This window comes from Anomaloglossus baeobatrachus, chromosome 4 (genome assembly GCF_048569485.1).
Source record: "Anomaloglossus baeobatrachus isolate aAnoBae1 chromosome 4, aAnoBae1.hap1, whole genome shotgun sequence".
NCBI classification, from domain to species: domain Eukaryota; kingdom Metazoa; phylum Chordata; class Amphibia; order Anura; family Aromobatidae; genus Anomaloglossus; species Anomaloglossus baeobatrachus.
In genome coordinates, this window is record NC_134356.1 from 30,910,888 (window position 1) to 30,932,009 (window position 21,122).

The window sequence follows — 21,122 nt, forward strand, 5'->3', positions numbered from 1 at the left end:
GGGTGTTACCTGCCAGTAGGTTTGCAGGCTGTCAGTCTGCCTCCATCCAGTCCAGGGAGACTCTCACACTGGGCTCAACATCCCGGCCCATGGACACGTTCCAATTCCTCACAGCCTCAGTGGATTCTGCAGCTCCCTGACATTTCAGAGCCCTCACTAGCTCTGTATGCACAGGATCTCCTGCACATGTGCTCCAACCAAGATGGCTCCCACCAGCACACAGAGATCATGTGACAAACGACAGCTCCATTAAATCCCATGAGACACACCTACGTATGGGAGGTATGTGGATGGTCAGTCCCGCCCATCACTTCTGACCATCCCATGAACCCAGCCCTGAATGTGTACAACAATCCTCATGGAACTACAAGTCCCAGAGAAACATTCCAGGTTCAGATCACAGAGGATTTCCCCCTCTGTGACACATACCGGCCATCTACCACATTGCATCCTTACACTGTCCAAATATTTCTGGACATATATATATATATATATATATATTAGCTGTAGTACCCAGGCGTTGCCCAGGATAGTGGTCTCTCTACCAGTCTCTGCCCATGTGTCCCCATCTGTCTCTTTCCCAGTGTGCCTGTCTGTCTCATTCTCTCTGGCTTTTTTTTCCCCCTCTCTCTGTGTGTCCGCCTCTTTCGCCGTCCGCCTCTTTCGCCGTCCGCCTCGCTGTCTTTTTATCCCCCCTATCTGTCTCTGTGTGTGTCTGTTTGTCTATGTCTTTTTCCCCTGTGTCCCTCTTTTTCTGTCTCTTTCTCTCTCTCTCTATCAGTCTCTCCACTGATATCATATTACCTCACACATAAGCTTCTTATACTATGAATGTCCTTTGTTCCTATAGCAACCAATCACAGCTCCTATTAATAGCCTGTAGCTCGCAGCTCCATTCACTTTAATGGAGGCAGGTTTTTGGAGTGTAACTGTACAGCGCGGGGTTAAATTTTCTTGTCAAAACATAGTCTATGATGTTCCCTGAGTCACATTAGGCGTCTGTGCAAAATTTTGTGATTATAAAGTGACGGTGCAAATTCCTTTAGCGGACACACACACACACACACACACACACACCTTTATATAGATATATATATATATATATATATATATATATCTCCGCTTACCGACGAGACGCGATTCTTCTGATGAACCCGACGTGATGAAGACTTTGAGGAGACTCATGGCGCCCTCAATCAGTCCCACGTTTCTGTTTCCAGAAGAAAAAAAAAATGACATTATTAAAATATATTCCAGTTATACAATAGTTTTCAAAAACCAGACAAGGACGATCGCTACCATCACCAGACCCCTGAAAGTGTTCAATATCCCTGCAGCGCCTCCGCGGGAGAAATGAAGTATTACACACTAAAATCAACCACACGCCCGTGTAATGTAAAGACGTGTGGGGTCTTCTTCTGGAGGAGACCATCTGTGATCCGCTCAGTGTGATAGTGGAGGGTCCCTGGTGTCCCCAAGGTTGCCTAATGAAGGACTAGATCCTATTAACGATTCATCATTGCATTTGTGCCTGTTTTATTGCCAGACTTTGATGCTCTGCACCTTTTGGGGTTTGTTTGTACCAAATGTATCTATTTGCGCCTATTTTGAAGTCTATTTTATATGTATGCTTTCCAAGGGGTTGTTGTTTTTTGTTTAATTTCACCACTGCAGGCGAAGTTTAGAGTCTCCAAATATTAAGTCCAGATTTATTAATTGCGATTATTCCAAATACAATTCCTCCGCCCACCGGGAGTAGTAGTAGTAGTAGTAGTAGTAATGATTATAAAAAATTATATAATTTTATACAATATATTTTATTTTTACATACACTAGATAATATTTTGTATATTATATATATATATATATATATATATATATATATATATATATATATATATATATATATATAAAAAGTTATCTCTATCTATATATCTATATCTATAATAAAAAATACAGAATATATAATATATATAATATTATATAATAAAAATAAAATCTATATAAAAATATATACGGTAGATATATATGTGTGTGTGTGTGTATCTACCGTATATATTTTTATATAGATTTTATTTTTATTATATAATATTATATATATTATATATTCTGTATTTTTTATTATAGATATATAGATAGAGATATATATATATATATATATATATATATATATATATATATATATATATATAATCTCTATCTATATATCTATAATAAAAAATACAGAATATATAATATATATAATATTATATAATAAAAATAAAATCTATATAAAAATATATACGGTAGATACACACACACACACACACACACACACATATATATATCTACCGTATATATTTTTATATAGATTTTATTTTTATTATATAATATATATATTATATATTCTGTATTTTTTATTATAGATATAGATATATAGATAGAGATAACATATACATATATATATATATATATATATAGATAGATAGATAGATATATATAGAAAGATATAGATATATAGATATAGATCTATATTTTTTATAGATATATATTATATACACACAAATAATATTTTTTGTATAAATACATAAATATATTATATTTTTGTATATTTTAATAATTATTATTATTATATAATATATACAAAATAAAAATATATTATATAAAAAATATATATCATATAATATATATTTTTATGATCATTATAAATATAAAAAAGATTCTATAACTTACCATATAAAAATATATAGAAAAGTAAAAACAAAGTTTATTATTATTACTATATTTTTATAGAATTGTTTTTAACTAAACGCATTTTAATGAGGTTAAATATAATTTATATTATGTAATTATTGTGTTATATTTAAAAAAAAAATTAATAGAAATAATAATTTATACATTTGGGTTCCATTACAAATGTTGCAGTTTTGTTTTTTTCCAGGCTTTTTGCTTCCTGGCACAGAAACCTTTGATGTGGTCTGAAGTCATAAATCAGCCCAGGGAAGTTCAGAAAGAGATAAAAGTTACAAACTTCTAGTAAGACCGTCAGAATGAGCTCACCGATGGAGCCTCAGTTACCTCATTCTACAGCGAGCAATAGATAATGCAGCGCACAGGCTATAAACAGGCAAGAGGTACAAAATATGAAATGAATCGTGATGCTAAAAATAATTTTTAGCCCCAAAAACATAAAAAAAAAATAAAATAAAATAGATAAAAATTGGCCCAGGAAAGTTTTGATCTGCATTGGCTGAATTCTTGCTGCAGCTTTGGTAGTGAAAGGAATGTAATTTGCGAGGTTTATACCATTCATTACACGTAGGAGCTCAGAGATAATAGGGGAGAGGATAGGGGCCGGAGATATAATCATACACTGCCCTTTAAGGACCCGCAGCTCCGGCTGGAGGGGACTGGATGAATGTTCTCTCTGGATGCCTCGGCCCCAGGACATCTGCTGAGCGGCTCCCTGAGCTTTGTGGTAACATTATGCAAGTTTCCTCTACCTAATTAAAGGGAAAGCCTTCAGCCCCACACAGCGAGACCGCACGAACATACAAGCATCCTGTACAGAGCGCAACGTGCCAGGGCGACGGCAGCGGACATTGTGCTTACACAGGGCTTTGCTTTAACCTGTGGAGTAACTACAAAAGTCTATGTCCTCGGATAGACATCCGCAAGAGAGGGTCTCTCCACAGACTTCATGGCCACCCTCAGCATTACAGCTCAGCTCCTATTGAGGGAACGTGATTTGGGCTGCAGTACCGAGAACAGCCACTACATGGTGTATGGAGCTGTGCTACTGCAGTACCGAGAACAGCCACTACATGGTGTATGGAGCTGTGCTACTGCAGTACCGAGAACAGCCACTACATGGCGTATGGAGCTGTGCTACTGCAGTACCGAGAACGGCCACTACATGGCGTATGGAGCTGTGCTACTGCAGTACCGAGAACGGCCACTACATGGCGTATGGAGCTGTGCTACTGCAGTACCGAGAACGGCCACTACATGGCGTATGGAGCTGTGCTACTGCAGTACCGAGAACAGCCACTACATGGCGTATGGAGCTGTGCTACTGCAGTACCGAGAACGACCACTACATGGCGTATGGAGCTGTGCTACTGCAGTACAGAGAACGGCCACTACATGGTGTATGGAGCTGTGCTACTGCAGTACAGAGAACGGCCACTACATGGCGTATGGAGCTGTGCTACTGCAGTACCGAGGACAGCCACTACATGGTGTATGGAGCTGTGCTACTGCAGTACCGAGGACAGCCACTACATGGTGTATGGAGCTGTGCTACTGCAGTACCCAGAACGGCCACTACATGGCGTATGGAGCTGTGCTACTGCAGTACAGAGAAAGGCCACTACATGGTGTATGGAGCTGTGCTACTGCAGTACAGAGAACGGCCACTACATGGTGTATGGAGCTGTGCTACTGCAGTACCCAGAACGGCCACTATATGGTGTATGGAGCTGTGCTACTGCAGTACAGAGAACGGCCACTACATGGTGTATGGAGCTGTGCTACTGCAGTACCCAGAACGGCCACTATATGGTGTATGGAGCTGTGCTACTGCAGTACAGAGAACGGCCACTACATGGCGTATGGAGCTCTGTTACTGTAGTACCGAGAACGGCCACTACATGGTGTATGGAGCTGTGCTACTGCAGTACCCAGAACAGCCACTACATGGTGTATGGAGCTGTGCTACTGCAGTACCGAGAACGGCCACTACATGGTGTATGGAGCTGTGCTACTGCAGTACAGAGAACAGCCACTACATGGTGTATGGAGCTGTGCTACTGCAGTACCCAGAACGGCCACTACATGGTGTATGGAGCTGTGCTACTGCAGTACCGAGAACGGCCACTACATGGTGTATGGAGCTGTGCTACTGCAGTACCGAGAACGGCCACTACATGGTGTATGGAGCTGTGCTACTGCAGTACCGAGAACGGCCACTACATGGTGTATGGAGCTGTGCTACTGCAGTACTGAGAACAGCCACTACATGGCGTATGGAGCTGTGCTACTGCAGTACAGAGAACGGCCACTACATGGCGTATGGAGCTGTGCTACTGCAGTACCCAGAACGGCCACTACATGGCGTATGGAGCTGTGCTACTGCAGTACAGAGAACGGCCACTACATGGCGTATGGAGCTGTGCTACTGCAGTACAGAGAACGGCCACTACATGGTGTATGGAGCTGTGCTACTGCAGTACTGAGAACGGCCACTACATGGTGTATGGAGCTGTGCTACTGCAGTACAGAGAACGGCCACTATATGGTGTATGAAGCTGTGCTACTGCAGTACCGGGAACGGCCACTACATGGTGTATGGAACTCAGTACACGGTGTCCACCTGGCGGCCACAGGTCCTGATATCAGCTTATTGATAGGGGTGCTGGATGTAGGACCCCCACCAACATGATACTAATAACCTATCCTCGGGATAATGTCAGTAATACATCAGTCCTGGATATTCTCTTTAAAGCCCAAAATTTGGTGCTCATAAACAAAGTCCATTCGGAAGGGGGTTGAGGGGAGGGAGATTGTGTTTGGCACAAGCCAGAAATGGAGAGCCCGGGACAGGGGGTTATATCTTAAGATCAGGGCACCTGTGAGACAGAAGGTAGATGGGAAAGTTGTATGACACACTAATGTAGGCGCACTGCAAAACATAAAATTTTGTGTGACTGAGGCCACCACAAGGTGGCGCTGTCTGCATACTGACTCATTCAGCTCACAAAGAGTCCAACGATAAATCTGTCTTCAGTGAGCTCCCCCTAGTGGTGGACAGAATTTTACCTTTAAAAGGGGATTCTGTTATCAATGACTATCCCTGGATTCTCCCACCATCGTGTGGTCCTGCAGTGACAGCGACGCCCATCATTCATGTGACCTTTGCAGCCTTAACTGACCTCAGAAGTCACATGATGAATGCCAATTGTTAGATTTAAGTGGGTGCAAAGGCTGTGACCATCATTCACCACAAGGGGACACCCCCAACTAACCCCCACAACGGGACCACCCCCAAAACGGGACCACCCCCAATTAACTCCTACAACGGGACCACCCCCCCAATTCACAGCCACAACGGGACCAGCCACAATTCACCCCCACAACGAGACCACCCCCAAAACGAGACCATTCCCAATTCCCCCCTACAACGGGAACACCCCCAATTAACCCCTACAACGGGAACACCCCCAATTAACCCCTACAACGGGACCTACCCCCCCCAATTAACCCCTACAACGGGACAACCCCCCTACCCCAATTCACAGCCGCAACGGGACAACCCCCCTACCCCAATTCACAGCCGCAACGGGACAACCCCCCTACCCCAATTCACAGCCGCAACGGGACAACCCCCCTACCCCAATTCACAGCCGCAACGGGACAACCCCCCTACCCCAATTCACAGCCGCAACGGGACAACCCCCCTACCCCAATTCACAGCCGCAACGGGACAACCCCCCTACCCCAATTCACAGCCGCAACGGGACAACCCCCCTACCCCAATTCACAGCCGCAACGGGACAACCCCCCTACCCCAATTCACAGCCGCAACGGGACAACCCCCCTACCCCAATTCACAGCCGCAACGGGACAACCCCCCTACCCCAATTCACAGCCGCAACGGGACAACCCCCCTACCCCAATTCACAGCCGCAACGGGACAACCCCCCTACCCCAATTCACAGCCGCAACGGGACAACCCCCCTACCCCAATTCACAGCCGCAACGGGACAACCCCCCTACCCCAATTCACAGCCGCAACGGGACAACCCCCCTACCCCAATTCACAGCCGCAACGGGACAACCCCCCTACCCCAATTCACAGCCGCAACGGGACAACCCCCCTACCCCAATTCACAGCCGCAACGGGACAACCCCCCTACCCCAATTCACAGCCGCAACGGGACAACCCCCCTACCCCAATTCACAGCCGCAACGGGACAACCCCCCTACCCCAATTCACAGCCGCAACGGGACAACCCCCCTACCCCAATTCACAGCCGCAACGGGACAACCCCCCTACCCCAATTCACAGCCGCAACGGGACAACCCCCCTACCCCAATTCACAGCCGCAACGGGACAACCCCCCTACCCCAATTCACAGCCGCAACGGGACAACCCCCCTACCCCAATTCACAGCCGCAACGGGACAACCCCCCTACCCCAATTCACAGCCGCAACGGGACAACCCCCCTACCCCAATTCACAGCCGCAACGGGACAACCCCCCTACCCCAATTCACAGCCGCAACGGGACAACCCCCCTACCCCAATTCACAGCCGCAACGGGACAACCCCCCTACCCCAATTCACAGCCGCAACGGGACAACCCCCCTACCCCAATTCACAGCCGCAACGGGACAACCCCCCTACCCCAATTCACAGCCGCAACGGGACAACCCCCCTACCCCAATTCACAGCCGCAACGGGACAACCCCCCTACCCCAATTCACAGCCGCAACGGGACAACCCCCCTACCCCAATTCACAGCCGCAACGGGACAACCCCCCTACCCCAATTCACAGCCGCAACGGGACAACCCCCCTACCCCAATTCACAGCCGCAACGGGACAACCCCCCTACCCCAATTCACAGCCGCAACGGGACAACCCCCCTACCCCAATTCACAGCCGCAACGGGACAACCCCCCTACCCCAATTCACAGCCGCAACGGGACAACCCCCCTACCCCAATTCACAGCCGCAACGGGACAACCCCCCTACCCCAATTCACAGCCGCAACGGGACAACCCCCTACCCCAATTCACAGCCGCAACGGGACAACCCCCCCCCCCCCCCCCAATTCACAGCCACAACGGGACAAACCCCCCCCCCCCCCCCCCCAATTCACAGCCACAACGGGACAAACACCCCCCCCCAATTCACAGCCACAACGGGACAACCCCCCCCCAATTCACAGCCGCAATGGGACAACCCCCCCAAAATTCACAGCCACAACGGGACCACCCCCAAAACGAGACCATTCCCAATTCACCCCTACAACGGAACCTCCGCCACAATGGGACCACCCCCAATTAACCCCCACAACGTGACAACTAATTCACAGCCACAACGGGACCCCCCCCCCCAATTCACAGCCACAACGGGACCCCCCCCCCCCCAATTCACAATAGGACCACTCCCAATTCACCACCACAAAGTTACCCCCACCCCACTCAGCGCCACAATGGGACTCCCATTCATTGCTAGAATGAGTGATAATAGCCCGGTACGGCGCACAGCAGTCCCCTTATTCAATTCCTCCCATCCATAGGGGAGATCAAAAGATATAAATCCCCTTTATAGCAATCAGTGGGGGTCTCAGCAGTAGCGCCCCCCACCCCCAATCTATCACTCATCACCTATCCAGTGAATACTTCACCATTTTGGGACACGAACACCTCTTTACGGTACTCATCATGATACAAAATCTCCAACTACCTTTTTATTAAAGCCCTGGATATCCTTGGACGTGGCTGACCCATGCTCCTGCCATATAAAAGGAGAATAACAGAGAGAAATTGTAGAAACTGGTATCTGCACCGCGCCAAAGATCCCAAATCAGGATATCAGATTAATGTAGCTTTATTGCATCATAGGTCTACGCGTTTCAGGAGCTCTGCCCCCTTCCTCAGGACCATAGAAAAGACAACAAATCTACCGTAGTAGACACATGTATACATTAAATAGACCAAGTGACGTCATAGTCCCGCCCAGTGAGGAAAAAACGGGCGGGAAAGGGTGCATCGTGATCAATATATGACGCAATACCGAAAAGACAATGTACTACACAGATATCCAAGGTGATGAGAGTGTAGCATAGAATAGTAATATATAACACCATCCACCCAGACCGAAGTGATCAAAAAGGTGACAACGTCAGTATGTGAATATATATGCATAATATGTAGGTGCTAGTCTACAGGAAAAACTTCAATCCACTGTGGGCATCATAAACAGTGCAGAGACAGCTCCCGACTCTCATTACAGGGAGAGTTCAAAGGAGTTCAAACCCGTGGGAAAAAACCTCACCACGGCTGCGCAAGCAGCGAGTGTCAGAGGAGAGAGACCCGTGGGAAAAAAAGATTGTGCGCATGCGCCCCCCCCGCAGCATAGTCCAAAGTATGACAGACAATAAAAAGGAATAAGAAAGACGGGCAGTGTTGGAAACCGGAGTTAATAAAGATCTTCATTACCTCACTGGTTATTTAATTCCTTTCTGCCGTCTTTTACTTTTGCCCGTTGTATATTTCTTCAGTGATCTTTATTAACTCCGGTTTCCAATACTGCCCGTCTTTCTTATTCCTTTTTATTGTCGGTCATACTTTGGACTAGGCGGCGGGGGGGACGCATGTGCACAATCTTTTTTCCCACCGGTTTGAACTTTGTTCACCTCTCTCCTCTGACACTCGCTGCTTGCGCAGCCGTGGTGAGGTTTTTTCCCACGGTATTGAATGTCATGATGTATGTAGTTTTCTCCATCCCATATTTTTGTATAAGATGCCATGTGATGTATTTTACCTTCTCACTGTATTTGCTGTAGTACTATGTCTTGGGATGTAAGTGACCATACCTTCCACCAGCCTGTATCATATTGCACTCAGGCTTCAGCAGTAGCTATTGTCATTGATTTGGTGGGGGTTGCATATATATATATTGTTCTTCTCAGCATGGGACTTCTCCAATCTACAACTTGGTAAACAGAACAGAGCCAGCAGTCTAAAGTCCATTCATGCATCAAATGGCCAGGGGGAGGTGTGCCCACCTAAGGGGCTGATCCCAGGAGAGAAGAACATGTTAGTTCAGTTAGTTGGAGCTCGGCTGGATAAGGACTAGGACCTATAGCTGAGGCTGGATCCTGGGGTCTGTGTGTGGACTGTTACAGACTGGAGATGCGCGGCCACGTGGGATTGTGTTTTGTTGTTCACCTGTTGGACTCAAGGAACTCATATAAAGGACCATTGCCCTAATTCCCCTGGCATCGGAATACCAGGCGGTGCCCCTGGATCTTTTGTTTTCTGTTGTGGACTCCTTGCAGATTTGAAGGATTTATATTTATGTTTGCTGCTTTATCTTTGTGGTTCCAATAAAGCCCTTTGGATTGTTCCTTGGCCTGGCGTCCCTCACTGCTCTGTTGCGTACCCCGTCACATTGAACTCTCCCTGTAATGAGTCGGGAGCTGTCTCTGCACGGTTTATGATACCCACACTGGATTGAAGTTTTTCCTGTAGACTAGCACCTACATATTATGCATATATATTCACATACTGACGCTGTCACCTTTTTGATCCCTTCGGTCTGGGTGGATGGTGTTATATATTACTATTCTATGCTACACTCTCATCATCTTGGATATCTGTGTAGTACATTGTCTTTTCGGTACAATATGATAGATTCTCATCCGTCATTGGTAGTTCTGGTGTCGGTTCCGTTACACGGCTCTGACCATCACCTCTTCTGTGGAGACGCGGGCTGCAGCCTCCGCAATCTGTCTCCACACTCGCTCACGGTTATGACGTATTTTCCTTCTGGAGTTCTAGACGCCTTTTCAGATCTTGTAATTACCGCTGGGGGATACCGATGTGTAGGACTTGGAGTATACATACGTTTGCATTTTTTTTTTTTTTTTTTTTTACAGACAAACACACTGGGAATAATTTTTAAATATCTTTTTAATTATTACATTCAAGGGGAAATTAGCAATTATGAAGTACCGAATTCTCCAATTAAAATGTAACCTTTATTATTAAATTCATTAAAAAAGGTCCTCAACCAATAAAACCAGACAAACAATACATATAAAGTTTGGCCCCTCCAAACAAGGAGACACGTGTAGGCCAATAATTCAGCTATTACTGCTATAGTGACTGAAAATTATCTCACCAGATGACTAGATGCTTATCAACATCAAGGTCCAAAAAAATAATTGGATTAATCTCACCAATTAATTCAAATTCTGATTGGTTCAGACCATCTCATGGCAGAACCTTATAAGTAAAGGATATACTTCCCGACGCGTTTCATTCTGAAAGAACTCTTCAGGGGAGCTTAAGAATCCATTCCGGGTCTCATAAAATCAAGAGCCCGTTATATCCAATAGGCATGCTGAAAAACATACAAAATTGCATACAGAACAGCAATAAGCGTCAGTATGTCAGCTAATTTACATAATCACATATAGAAAAACTCACCAGCGGACCCAGACTCATCACAGAGTCATATACACGGTGAATCCAAATCAGGCCCATACAACATGGACCCAGCACCTGATCATGCTGAAACATACATAATGATGGAAGTGAGTGCCAGCATGTCTGGAGGATTCTTTAGGCCCTGTGCGCACTTACCGGATTTTCCGCGGATTTGCTGCATGTTTCGCTGCAGAAAATGTTCATAACATCTCTGCAGTGAATCACCAGCAAATCCTATGGAGAAAAAAAATCCTGTGCGCACTAGGCGGAATTTGACAGCTGCATGTTTTGCTGCGGGAATCCCGCAGCAAAAACAAGTGCATGTCACTTCTTTTCCGCACGTCGCTGCGGGATTTCACTCCATTGACTCCAATGTAATCGTGAAATCCCGCAGGGAATAACGCAGGCGGAAAATTCTGTGCGGTTCACTGCGTTTTGCTGAGTTATTCCCTGCGGTATTTCGCGGTTTACCTCCGGTAATGTACATCGCCTGTCTGCGGTTTTGCAGGGAAGTGATGTCATTACAGGAAGAGGAAGCCGTGCAGAGAGTAAACACACACAGATCACACACAGACACAGATCACAGACACATAGAACACACATAGAAAGCAAACGGAAATCTAGAAAACAAAGAACGTGGGCTCCGCTGTATTTTTACCTTCCAGCCGAGGTAAGCACACAGCGGCGGCCCGGTATTCTCAGGCTGGGGAGGGAGAGGGGCAGGGGTAATGTCCCCCGCCTCACTCCCCCTCCCGCAGCCGAGAATATCAGCCGCAGCTGCCCCGGGACTGTCGCATGCATTATGCGGCAGCACCGGGAGTGTCCTCGGCTCTTCCTGCCGCCGTGTAGCAGTGGCGGTCAGGGTAATATAACAAGGGGTTAATGGTGGTGGATCACCGCCATTAACCCCAGGCTTGATAATGGCAGCGTCTATGTGACAGCTGACATGATCAACCCGTAAGTAAAGTGAATAAAAAACACACACACCGAAAAATCCTTTATTTTAAATAAAACCAACAAGCCTCGTTCACCATTTTATTAACCCCTCCCGCAACAAAACTCCGGCGTAATCCACCGCTCCGACATAATCCACAGCTCCGACATAATCCACAGCTCCGACATAATCCACAGCTCCGGCTCCGGCGTCCTGCACTGCTGACATCCAGCCACGACTGTCACAGATACAGGCTGAATGCAGCAGACAGCAGAGGTAATTACCGGTCATTTCCCACGGCCGGTAATGTGAACTCACTGCCGACCGTGGGAAATGCAGCGATCTGTCATCCATCTATCCGTCCCTCTATCCGTCCCTCTATATCCCTCTAGCTAGCCATCCCTCTAGCTAGCCATCCCTCTAGCTAGCCATCCCTCTATCTATCCCTCTATCTATCCCTCTATCTATCCCTCTATCTATCCCTCTATCTATCCCTCTATCTATCCCTCTATCTATCCCTCTATCTATCCCTCTATCTATCCCTCTATCTATCCCTCTATCTATCCCTCTATCTATCCCTCTATCTATCCCTCTATCTATCCCTCTATCTATCCCTCTATCTATCCCTCTATCTATCCCTCTATCTATCCCTCTATCTATCCCTCTATCTATCCCTCTATCTATCCCTCTATCTATCCCTCTATCTATCCCTCTATCTATCCCTCTATCTATCCCTCTATCTATCCCTCTATCTATCCCTCTATCTATCCCTCTATCTATCCCTCTATCTATCTATCCCTCTATCTATTCTTCTGTCTCTTTATCTATCTATCTATTTATTATCTCAGAATTAAATGACTTTTTTTTTTTTTCTTTTCAATGTGCTTTATTGCATTGAATGCAATAAAGCACATCCCAACCCGCACGTGGCAATACCGCGGCAATACCGTGAATAATACCGCGGTAAAACCGCAGCAAACCGCGGCAAACCGCATGCGGTTTTCGGGTGCGGTTTCCCGCAGTTTTTTACCGCGGGTGCGGTAATCTTTGAGAGCATGCGGAATTTTCTCAAGAAAATTCCATTTCCCAGTGCGCACATAGCCTATGTCTGCAGAAAGTTAACTCACCATGTGGCAGGAGCGGTCGTGCTTCTTGCTCTGTCAAAAGAGCCACCACTGACTGCCAGACTTTTAAATGCTCCCACACTGCAGGAGCGTCTGACGCTATTTCCGCCTACCCAGTCACAAGATCGCAGCCGGGTATCAGCGTCATGATGGTAAGCTGCAGAATTGTATCCGCCCAGCCGGTCACATGACCGCGGCCGGGTGATTCGCGTCATAATGTTTACATCGTTACTGGGGTGACGGACACTCTGTAGGAGCGTCTGATGCTATTTCCGCCTAACTGGTCACATGATCGCGGCCGGGTGTCAGCGTTATGATGGTAAGCTGCAATAGCATACAGAATTGTATCCGCCCAGCCGGTCACATGACCGCGGCCGGGTGATTCGCGTTATAATGTTTACATGGTTACTAGGGTGACGGACACCGTCCTCACTCCCATGCACCACGTGACACCATATCATACTGCCGGGACGGATACATCCAATATCACAGAACGCAACACAGAACGCAACAGCGTTCTTTCTTTGCTATCGCTGCAAACATCATAAAAGAATCCTCCTCCTTCAGGTGACTATTAGATAGCCTGCAAAAAGTATTGTTTGTGCCAAATTACAAACTTATAAAATATAACCTGTGTATGGAACACTATTACCCCTCCAGAGAGTGGGTTTAACCAATAGTTTCACAGGTTATTAGGTGACTGCATACTGTATATCCACAGATAATAGCCATATCACCACAACCACTAAGGCTATGTGCGCACTAGAGCTTTTTACCTGCGGATTTACCCGCGGATTTGCCCCGGAAATTTCTTGAGAAATGTCTGCAATCTTTGTGCAGACATTTCCCATGAAATTCAATGAGAAAAAAAAATAGTTGTGCGCACTGTGCGGATTTTTCTCAAGAAAATTTCTTGAGAAAATTTTCTCGAGAAACTTTCTTGAGAAAATGTGCATGTCCATTAATTTCCGCAGGTACCGGGGGTATTCCGGGGGTATTCCGCAGGTAGCAATGATGTGCGGTATACCCCCGGAATAACCGCGAATTACCTGCGGGAATGATCATCGCTGCCTGCGGTTTTGCAGGAAGCGATGTCATTATGTCAGGAAGAGGAAGCGGAGCAGACGTCACACTCCCTGGACGCCGCACAGAAGCACTTCCGTGCGACCTCCAGGTGCCAGTCTGTGTCCTGCTCCGGCCTCGCGGCTGCCTGCACTGCAGGGTGTCAGTGTCTGCCCGCAGTGTCAGCAGCCTGTCACGCTGCAGCGCAGGCAGACACTGACACAGGCAGACACTGACACCCTGCAGTGTTGGGAGCCGCGGGGATGACGATCGCTGCTGTCAGGAGGTGAGATCATTACCTGCTGTGACGATCTCCTGCCTCCTGACGTCAGCGCTGTCTATGCCCGTCTCACGAGCGGCCCGAGACTGTCACTAGCGGTGACGTCACGGGCTCTCGCGATACTTCTGACAACGCAGTCAGTGACAGCGCTGACGTCAGCAGTACAGGAGATGATCACAGAAGGTAATGATCTCATCTATGCTCCTGATGGCAGCGCTCGTCATCCCCTGCAGTGACCTGGGCTGACCTATTGATGTTAGCTCAGGTCACTGCATTGCTCTCCCAGCCAATGGGGAACATTCTGTTCTTCATTGACTGGGACAGCGACTATGGTATGGATCGCCGTGGGACCCCCCCCCCCTATTGGATTACGCCGGACGTGGATTGATTGTTCTTTTCAATAAATTGGTTAAAGAGGCTATGTGGGGAGTGTTTTTTCAAATAAAACTTTTTTTGTTGTCTATTTTTTAATTACTACTGACTGGGTTGGTGATGTCGGGTATCTGATAGACGCCTGACCTCACCAACCCCAGGGCTTGATGCCAGGTGACATTACACATCTGGCATCAACCCCATATATTACCCCGTTTGCCAACGCACCAGGGCGCGGGATGAGCTGGGGCAAAGCGCCAGGATTGGCACGTCTAATGGATGCGCCACTTCTGGGGCGGCTGCGGCCTGCTATTTTTAGGCTGGGGAGTGTCCAATAACAGTGGACCTCCCCAGTCTGAGAATATCAGACCCCAGCTGTCCGCTTTACCTTGGCTGGTGATCCAATATGGGGGGGACCGCACGTTTTTTGTTTTAAATTATTTATATAATTTAAAATAACAGCGTGGGGTGCCCACTGTTTTGGATTATCAGCCAAGGTGAAGCTGCCAGCGGTGGTCTGCAGGCTGCAGCCGTCTGCTTTACCCAAGCTGGCTACAAAATATGGGGGGACCTCACGTCGTTTTTTTTTAATTATTTATTTTATGGCTAAATACAAGGCTAAGCACCCTTTAGTGCCACATGAAAGTCACTAAAGGGTGCCAGCTTAGAAAATGCAGGGAGGTGGAACATTATATAGGTTTTTCTCATCTATCTATCCATCTATCCCTCTATCCCTCTATCCCTCTATCCCTCTATCCCTCTATCCCTCTATCCCTCTATCCCTCTATCCCTCTATCCCTCTATCCCTCTATCCCTCCCTCCATCCATCCATCCATCCATCCATCCATCCATCCATCCATCCATCCATCCATCCATCCATCCATCCATCCATCCATCCATCCATCCATCCATCCATCCCTCTATCCCTCTATCCCTCTATCCCTCTATCCCTCTATCCCTCTATCCCTCTATCCCTCTATCCCTCTATCCCTCTATCCCTCTATCCCTCTATCCATCTATCCATCTATCCATCTATCCATCTATCCCTCTATCCCTCTATCCCTCTATCCCTCTATCCATCTATCCATCTATCCCTCTATCCATCTATCTATCTATCCCTCTATCTATCCCTCTATCTATCCCTCTATCTATCCCTCTATCTATCCCTCTATCTATCCCTCTATCTATCCCTCTATCTATCTATCTATTCATCTATCCATCTTTCCCTCTATCCATTATCTGTCTATCGATTATCTTTATTATTTATTGCAGGGACAAACCTGCGGTAAATCCGCGGCAAATCCGCATGCGTTTTTGCCGCGGATTTTTCCGCAGGTGCGGAAGTCTTCCACTCCCAGAAGTTTCTCAAGAAATTTTCTTGAGAAAATTCACATTTCTAGTGCGCACATAGCCTAAGACACACTTGTGGAGAGCAATAGCCCCACATAAGAAGCATGTCATCAAACAACCCATTGGCTAGAGATTATTACATTCAATCATTTATTTTGTCACCGTTATTGAACAGAGCGTCACGTTTCTCTTTTTCACTGTGTTTTCATTGTATTGCGTCATATATTGATCACGACGCACCCTTTCCCGCCCGTTTTTTCTATACTGGGCGGGACTATGATGTCACTTGGTCTATTTAATGTATACATGTGTCTACTATGGTACATTTGATGTTGTCTTTTCTATGGTCCTGAGGAAGGGGGCAGAGCTCCTGAAACGCGTAGACCTATGATGCAATAAAGCTACATTAATCTGATATCCTGATGTGTGATCTTTGGCGCGGTGCAGATACCCGTTTCTACAATTTCTCTCTGTTATCAGCCTTTGGGTTGCCACTGCCTTGATCCAATTCTACGTGCAAATATAGTAGTTGTGGCTTGCACAACTACAGTTGGTGAGTATTATTGCTCCCCATTCCCTTGCCCTGTGCCTATAAGGGTAAGACCCTATTGCGCTCTCTTTTCCACAGCCTTCCATTTTATATAAAAGGAGAACAAACCCTAAAGCACGAGCATCCGATTTACCCTGGAGGGGACGGCCATGAGCTGCTGCGATGTCAAAACCATGGTGAAACGTAGCGTAAAAATCTTTTTAGCTGGATCCAGTCTAATGAGAAAGGGAAAAAACCCCACAGAGGTGCGCGATTTCCAACAATCTCCAGGCTCCTGCCGGAGTGTCCGTATATCTATACCCTTCATGGAGGCGTTTTGTGCGCGAGAACAGAATTTATAGCCACGTCCCCAGTTCTTTGTTCCCATTTTCTGGTCAAAATTATCCCAAACTCACCCTACCTGGGAGATTTGGGCGGTCCGGAGAGACATTAACCCCTTTTTTATTCTAATATAACCCATTAAACAATCATTTCTTAAAAATACAGTGCCTTGCGAAAGTATTCAGCCCCTTGAATTTTTCAACCTTTTCCCACATTTCAAGCTTCAAACAAAGATACAAATGTTAATGTTCTGGTGAAGAATCAACAACAAGTGGACACAATTGTGAAGTAGAACGAAATGTATTGCTTATTTTAAGCTTTCAATAAAAATAATAAACTGAAAATTGTGGCGTGCAATATTATTCATCCCCTGTAAGTTAATACTTTGTAGCGCCCCCTTTTGCTGCGATTACAGCTGCAGTCGCTGGGGTTTGTGTCTATCAGTTTTGCACATGGAGAGGCTGAAATTCTCGCCCATTCTTCCTTTGTAAACAGCTGGAGCTGAGTGAGGTTGGATGGAGGCGTTTGTGAACAGCAGTTTTCAGCTCTTTCCACAGATTCTCGATTGGGTTCAGGTCTGGACTGTGACTTGGCCATTCTGACACCTGGATACGGTTATTTGTGAACCATTCCATTGTAGATATTGCTTTATGTTTGGGATCATTGTCTTGTTGGAAGACAAATCTCCGTCCCAGTCTCAGGTCTTTTGCAGACTCCAACAGGTTTTCTTCAAGAATGGTCCTGTATTTGGCACCATCCATCTTCACATCAATTTTAAACCATCTTCCTTGACCCTGCTGAAGAAAAGCAGGCCCAAACCATGATGCTGCCACCACCATGTTTGACAGTGGGGATGGTGTGTTCAGGGTAATGAGCTGTGTTGCTTTTACGCCAAACATATCGTTTGGCATTGTGCCCAAATAGTTTGATTTTGGTTTCATCTGACCAGAGCACCTTCTTCCACATGTTTGGTGTCTCCAGGTGGCTTGTGGAAACTTTAAACAACACTTTTTATAGATATCTTTGAGAAATGGCTTTCCTCTTGCCACTCTTCCATAAAGGCCGGATTTGTGCAGTGTACGACTAATTGTTGTCCTATGGACAGACTCTCCCACCTCAGCTGTAGATCTCTGCAGATCATCCAGAGTGATCATGGGCCTCTTGGCTGCATCTCTGATCAGTCTTCTCCTTGTGTGAGATGATAGTTTGGATGGACGGCCGGGTCTTGGTAGATTTGCAGTGGTATGATACTCCTTCCATTTCAATACGATCGCTTGCACAGTGCTCCTTGGGATGTTTAAAGTTGTGGAAATCTTTTTGTAACCAAATCCGGCTTTAAACTTCTCCACAACAGTATCACGGACCTGCCTGTTGTGTTCCTTGGTCTTCATGATGCTCTCTGTGCTTTACACAGAACCCTGAGACTATCACAGAGCAGGTGCATTTATACGGAGACTTGATTACACACAGGGGCTTATATTTATCATCATCAGTCATTTAGGACAACATTGGATCATTCAGAGATCCTCAATCAACTTCTGGAGGGAGTTTGTTGCACTGAAAGTAAAGGGGATGAATAATATTGCACGCCCCAATTTTAAGTTATTTATTTCTTAAAAAAAGTTTAAAATAAGCAATAAATTTCGTTCCACTGCACAATTATGTCACTTGTTGTTGATTCTTCTCCAGAACATTAACATTTTTATCTTTATGTTTGAAGCCTGAAATGTGGGAAAAGGTTGGAAAATTCAAGTGGGGTGAATACTTTCCAAGGCACTGTATCCGTCAATATTACTGGAATAATAATCCTTCACAAGTCTCCATTCATATTAGTGATGAGTCTCCGTCCTCCGGGTGCGGCGCTTACCTGATGGTGTTCTGATTGGGTGGACACTGTGCGCAGGCGTTCCTCAGGCACCGGAAGCATTCGGCTGATAAGTGGTACCAGGAGGGATCGGAGGTGACGATCTGCGTCTGGATCTCCTGCAGCGCTCGAGACAGGATCTGTGATATCAAAGAGAAAATCTTCTCATCCGCCAACTCCCTGGAAGAGAAGACACAACAGATAAAGGATGGAGAGAAGGGCGGGAAATGATCACGGACTGCATGTAACGTCATATGGGCAGAGTAGGGCGACACTTAGTGATCAGCTTATTGCCAAGGGATCCGTCTAAGGCCATATTACATGGCCCAGATTGAGTGCTGGCCTCCTAACCCAGACCTCACAGTCTCATTCGTTGCCATTTCTCCACCCTTAAGGTCATTTGTTTGATTTTTCTTACTTAAAATCCATATGGTAGCGCCAAAGTCTTTGCAGAGATGCCAACTTACTCACCCCCCCCCAGCCAGGTCGCGTCCAACCCCGGTTATCCATGTTGTGCTGCTGCCTGCTTTCCCTCTTGGGCCCTGTGCACGCCGCACCGGATTCCCGGGAGTGCACCTAAGCCGCACGTGCGCACACCGGCCCTCCTCTTCCAGGAAATGCCTCTCAGTCTATGGCTGAGAGATAGTGTATTTAAGGCACCCTCCCATTAGGGAAGGTGCCTGCACAACGCCTCTAGTTAGTCTGTCAGTCGCTAGTCTGCTACCCAGTTAGTTGTCAGATCCTGGGCTCCTGTCCTATTATCCCTGTGCCCGTCTCCAGTACCTGCCTATCCCTGCTATGCTCACCATTCCTGTCCATACCTGCCTGTCCAGCATGCCTTTATCCGTCTATTCCAGAGTCCATCACCTGTCCTGGGGGTCACAGTCTCGGAAGAGATACTTGACGTCTGTCTTGCGGTGGGCGCTTAGTTAAACCCCTCCCTCTAAGAGGTAAGCCCGGGTCCCCCCGTGGTCCAGTGGATCCTGTAAACCCGCTCCCTGACCCTACATCGGCCGTGAGCATTATACATATGTTTTTGGCTAAAAGCTATTTTTGTAATTAGGTTTTATTTAAAAAAAAAAAAAAAAAAAAAAAAGATGCTGGCTGCAGAATGGGTTAACTGAGAATCCATCAGTGAGCTCATTCACCCCCACCCCACGGAGGAGCAGCGCCACGGATCCCCCCCACCCCACGCGGCACGCGGAGGAGCAGCACCACGGAGGAGCAGTGACACGGATCCAACCACCCCACACGGTACACGGAGTAGCAGCGCCACGGATCCCCCCACCCCACACGGCGGAGCAGCGCCACTGATCCCCCCCACCCCACGCGGCACGCTGAGGAGCAGCGCCACGGATCCCCCCCCACCCCACGCGGCACGCGGAGGAGCAGTGACACGGATCCCACCACCCCACACGGTACACGGAGGAGCAGCACCACGGAGGAGCAGTGACACGTATCACATGTACAACTTTCAAAGTCCAATTACAGATGGCAATGTCTGGACTTGCCGCAGTCTCCTCACACTTTTGCACATAACAGCCCGTACTGGGAACCTTGGACGTGTGAAACTAACCCCAGTGAACAGTGGCCTGTCTACACTATGTAGGGAGGAACTCAGATCACACAAATGCTTCCTTCTTCAGATTACCCTTTACAAGCAGCGATGTCCTCCTCTTGCAGATTAACCCTTTATAAAGGAGAAAGATAGCTGCTTGTAGACAGGGAAGAAGTCTCGTAACATGGTAAATAACAAATATTAACTTTTAACTGACCTAAAGTAAATTTTCGACTGATCTGCATTTCGTTAATTTACTTTTGGCAAATTTACGAGAAGAAAATAGGTGAACTGGTTCTTCTATTGTATTCCATTTACTAGAGTCAATAAACTGGAAAAATAGGCCAAATCCTGCCAGATCTGAGCACAAGGGTCCATTTACAATGATGTATACAATCAGTTCCCCCTCCCAAAATTGGTAACTTTCAGAATTGAGAATTTCGTTCCGCCCCGGAATTGATCCTGGTCATCTGGCCGGATGCTGGTCTCCATATAAGTCTATGG

At 46.6% G+C, this 21,122-nt stretch overlaps 1 protein-coding gene across 2 annotated transcripts in view; it reads right to left on the reverse strand.

Annotated features, from left to right (window-relative positions):
- The window catches only part of ATXN10 (ataxin 10), a 157,503-nt gene that overhangs the window by 128,681 nt on the left and 7,700 nt on the right, over positions 1 to 21,122 (reverse strand). For both annotated transcript variants that reach the window (XM_075344200.1, XM_075344199.1), the window contains exons 2-3: positions 19,064 to 19,240; positions 1,128 to 1,210 (exon numbers count right to left, since the gene is read on the reverse strand). In XM_075344200.1, the coding sequence (XP_075200315.1) occupies positions 1,128 to 1,210; positions 19,064 to 19,240 (260 nt within the window). The remainder of the gene's footprint in view (positions 1 to 1,127; positions 1,211 to 19,063; positions 19,241 to 21,122) is intronic.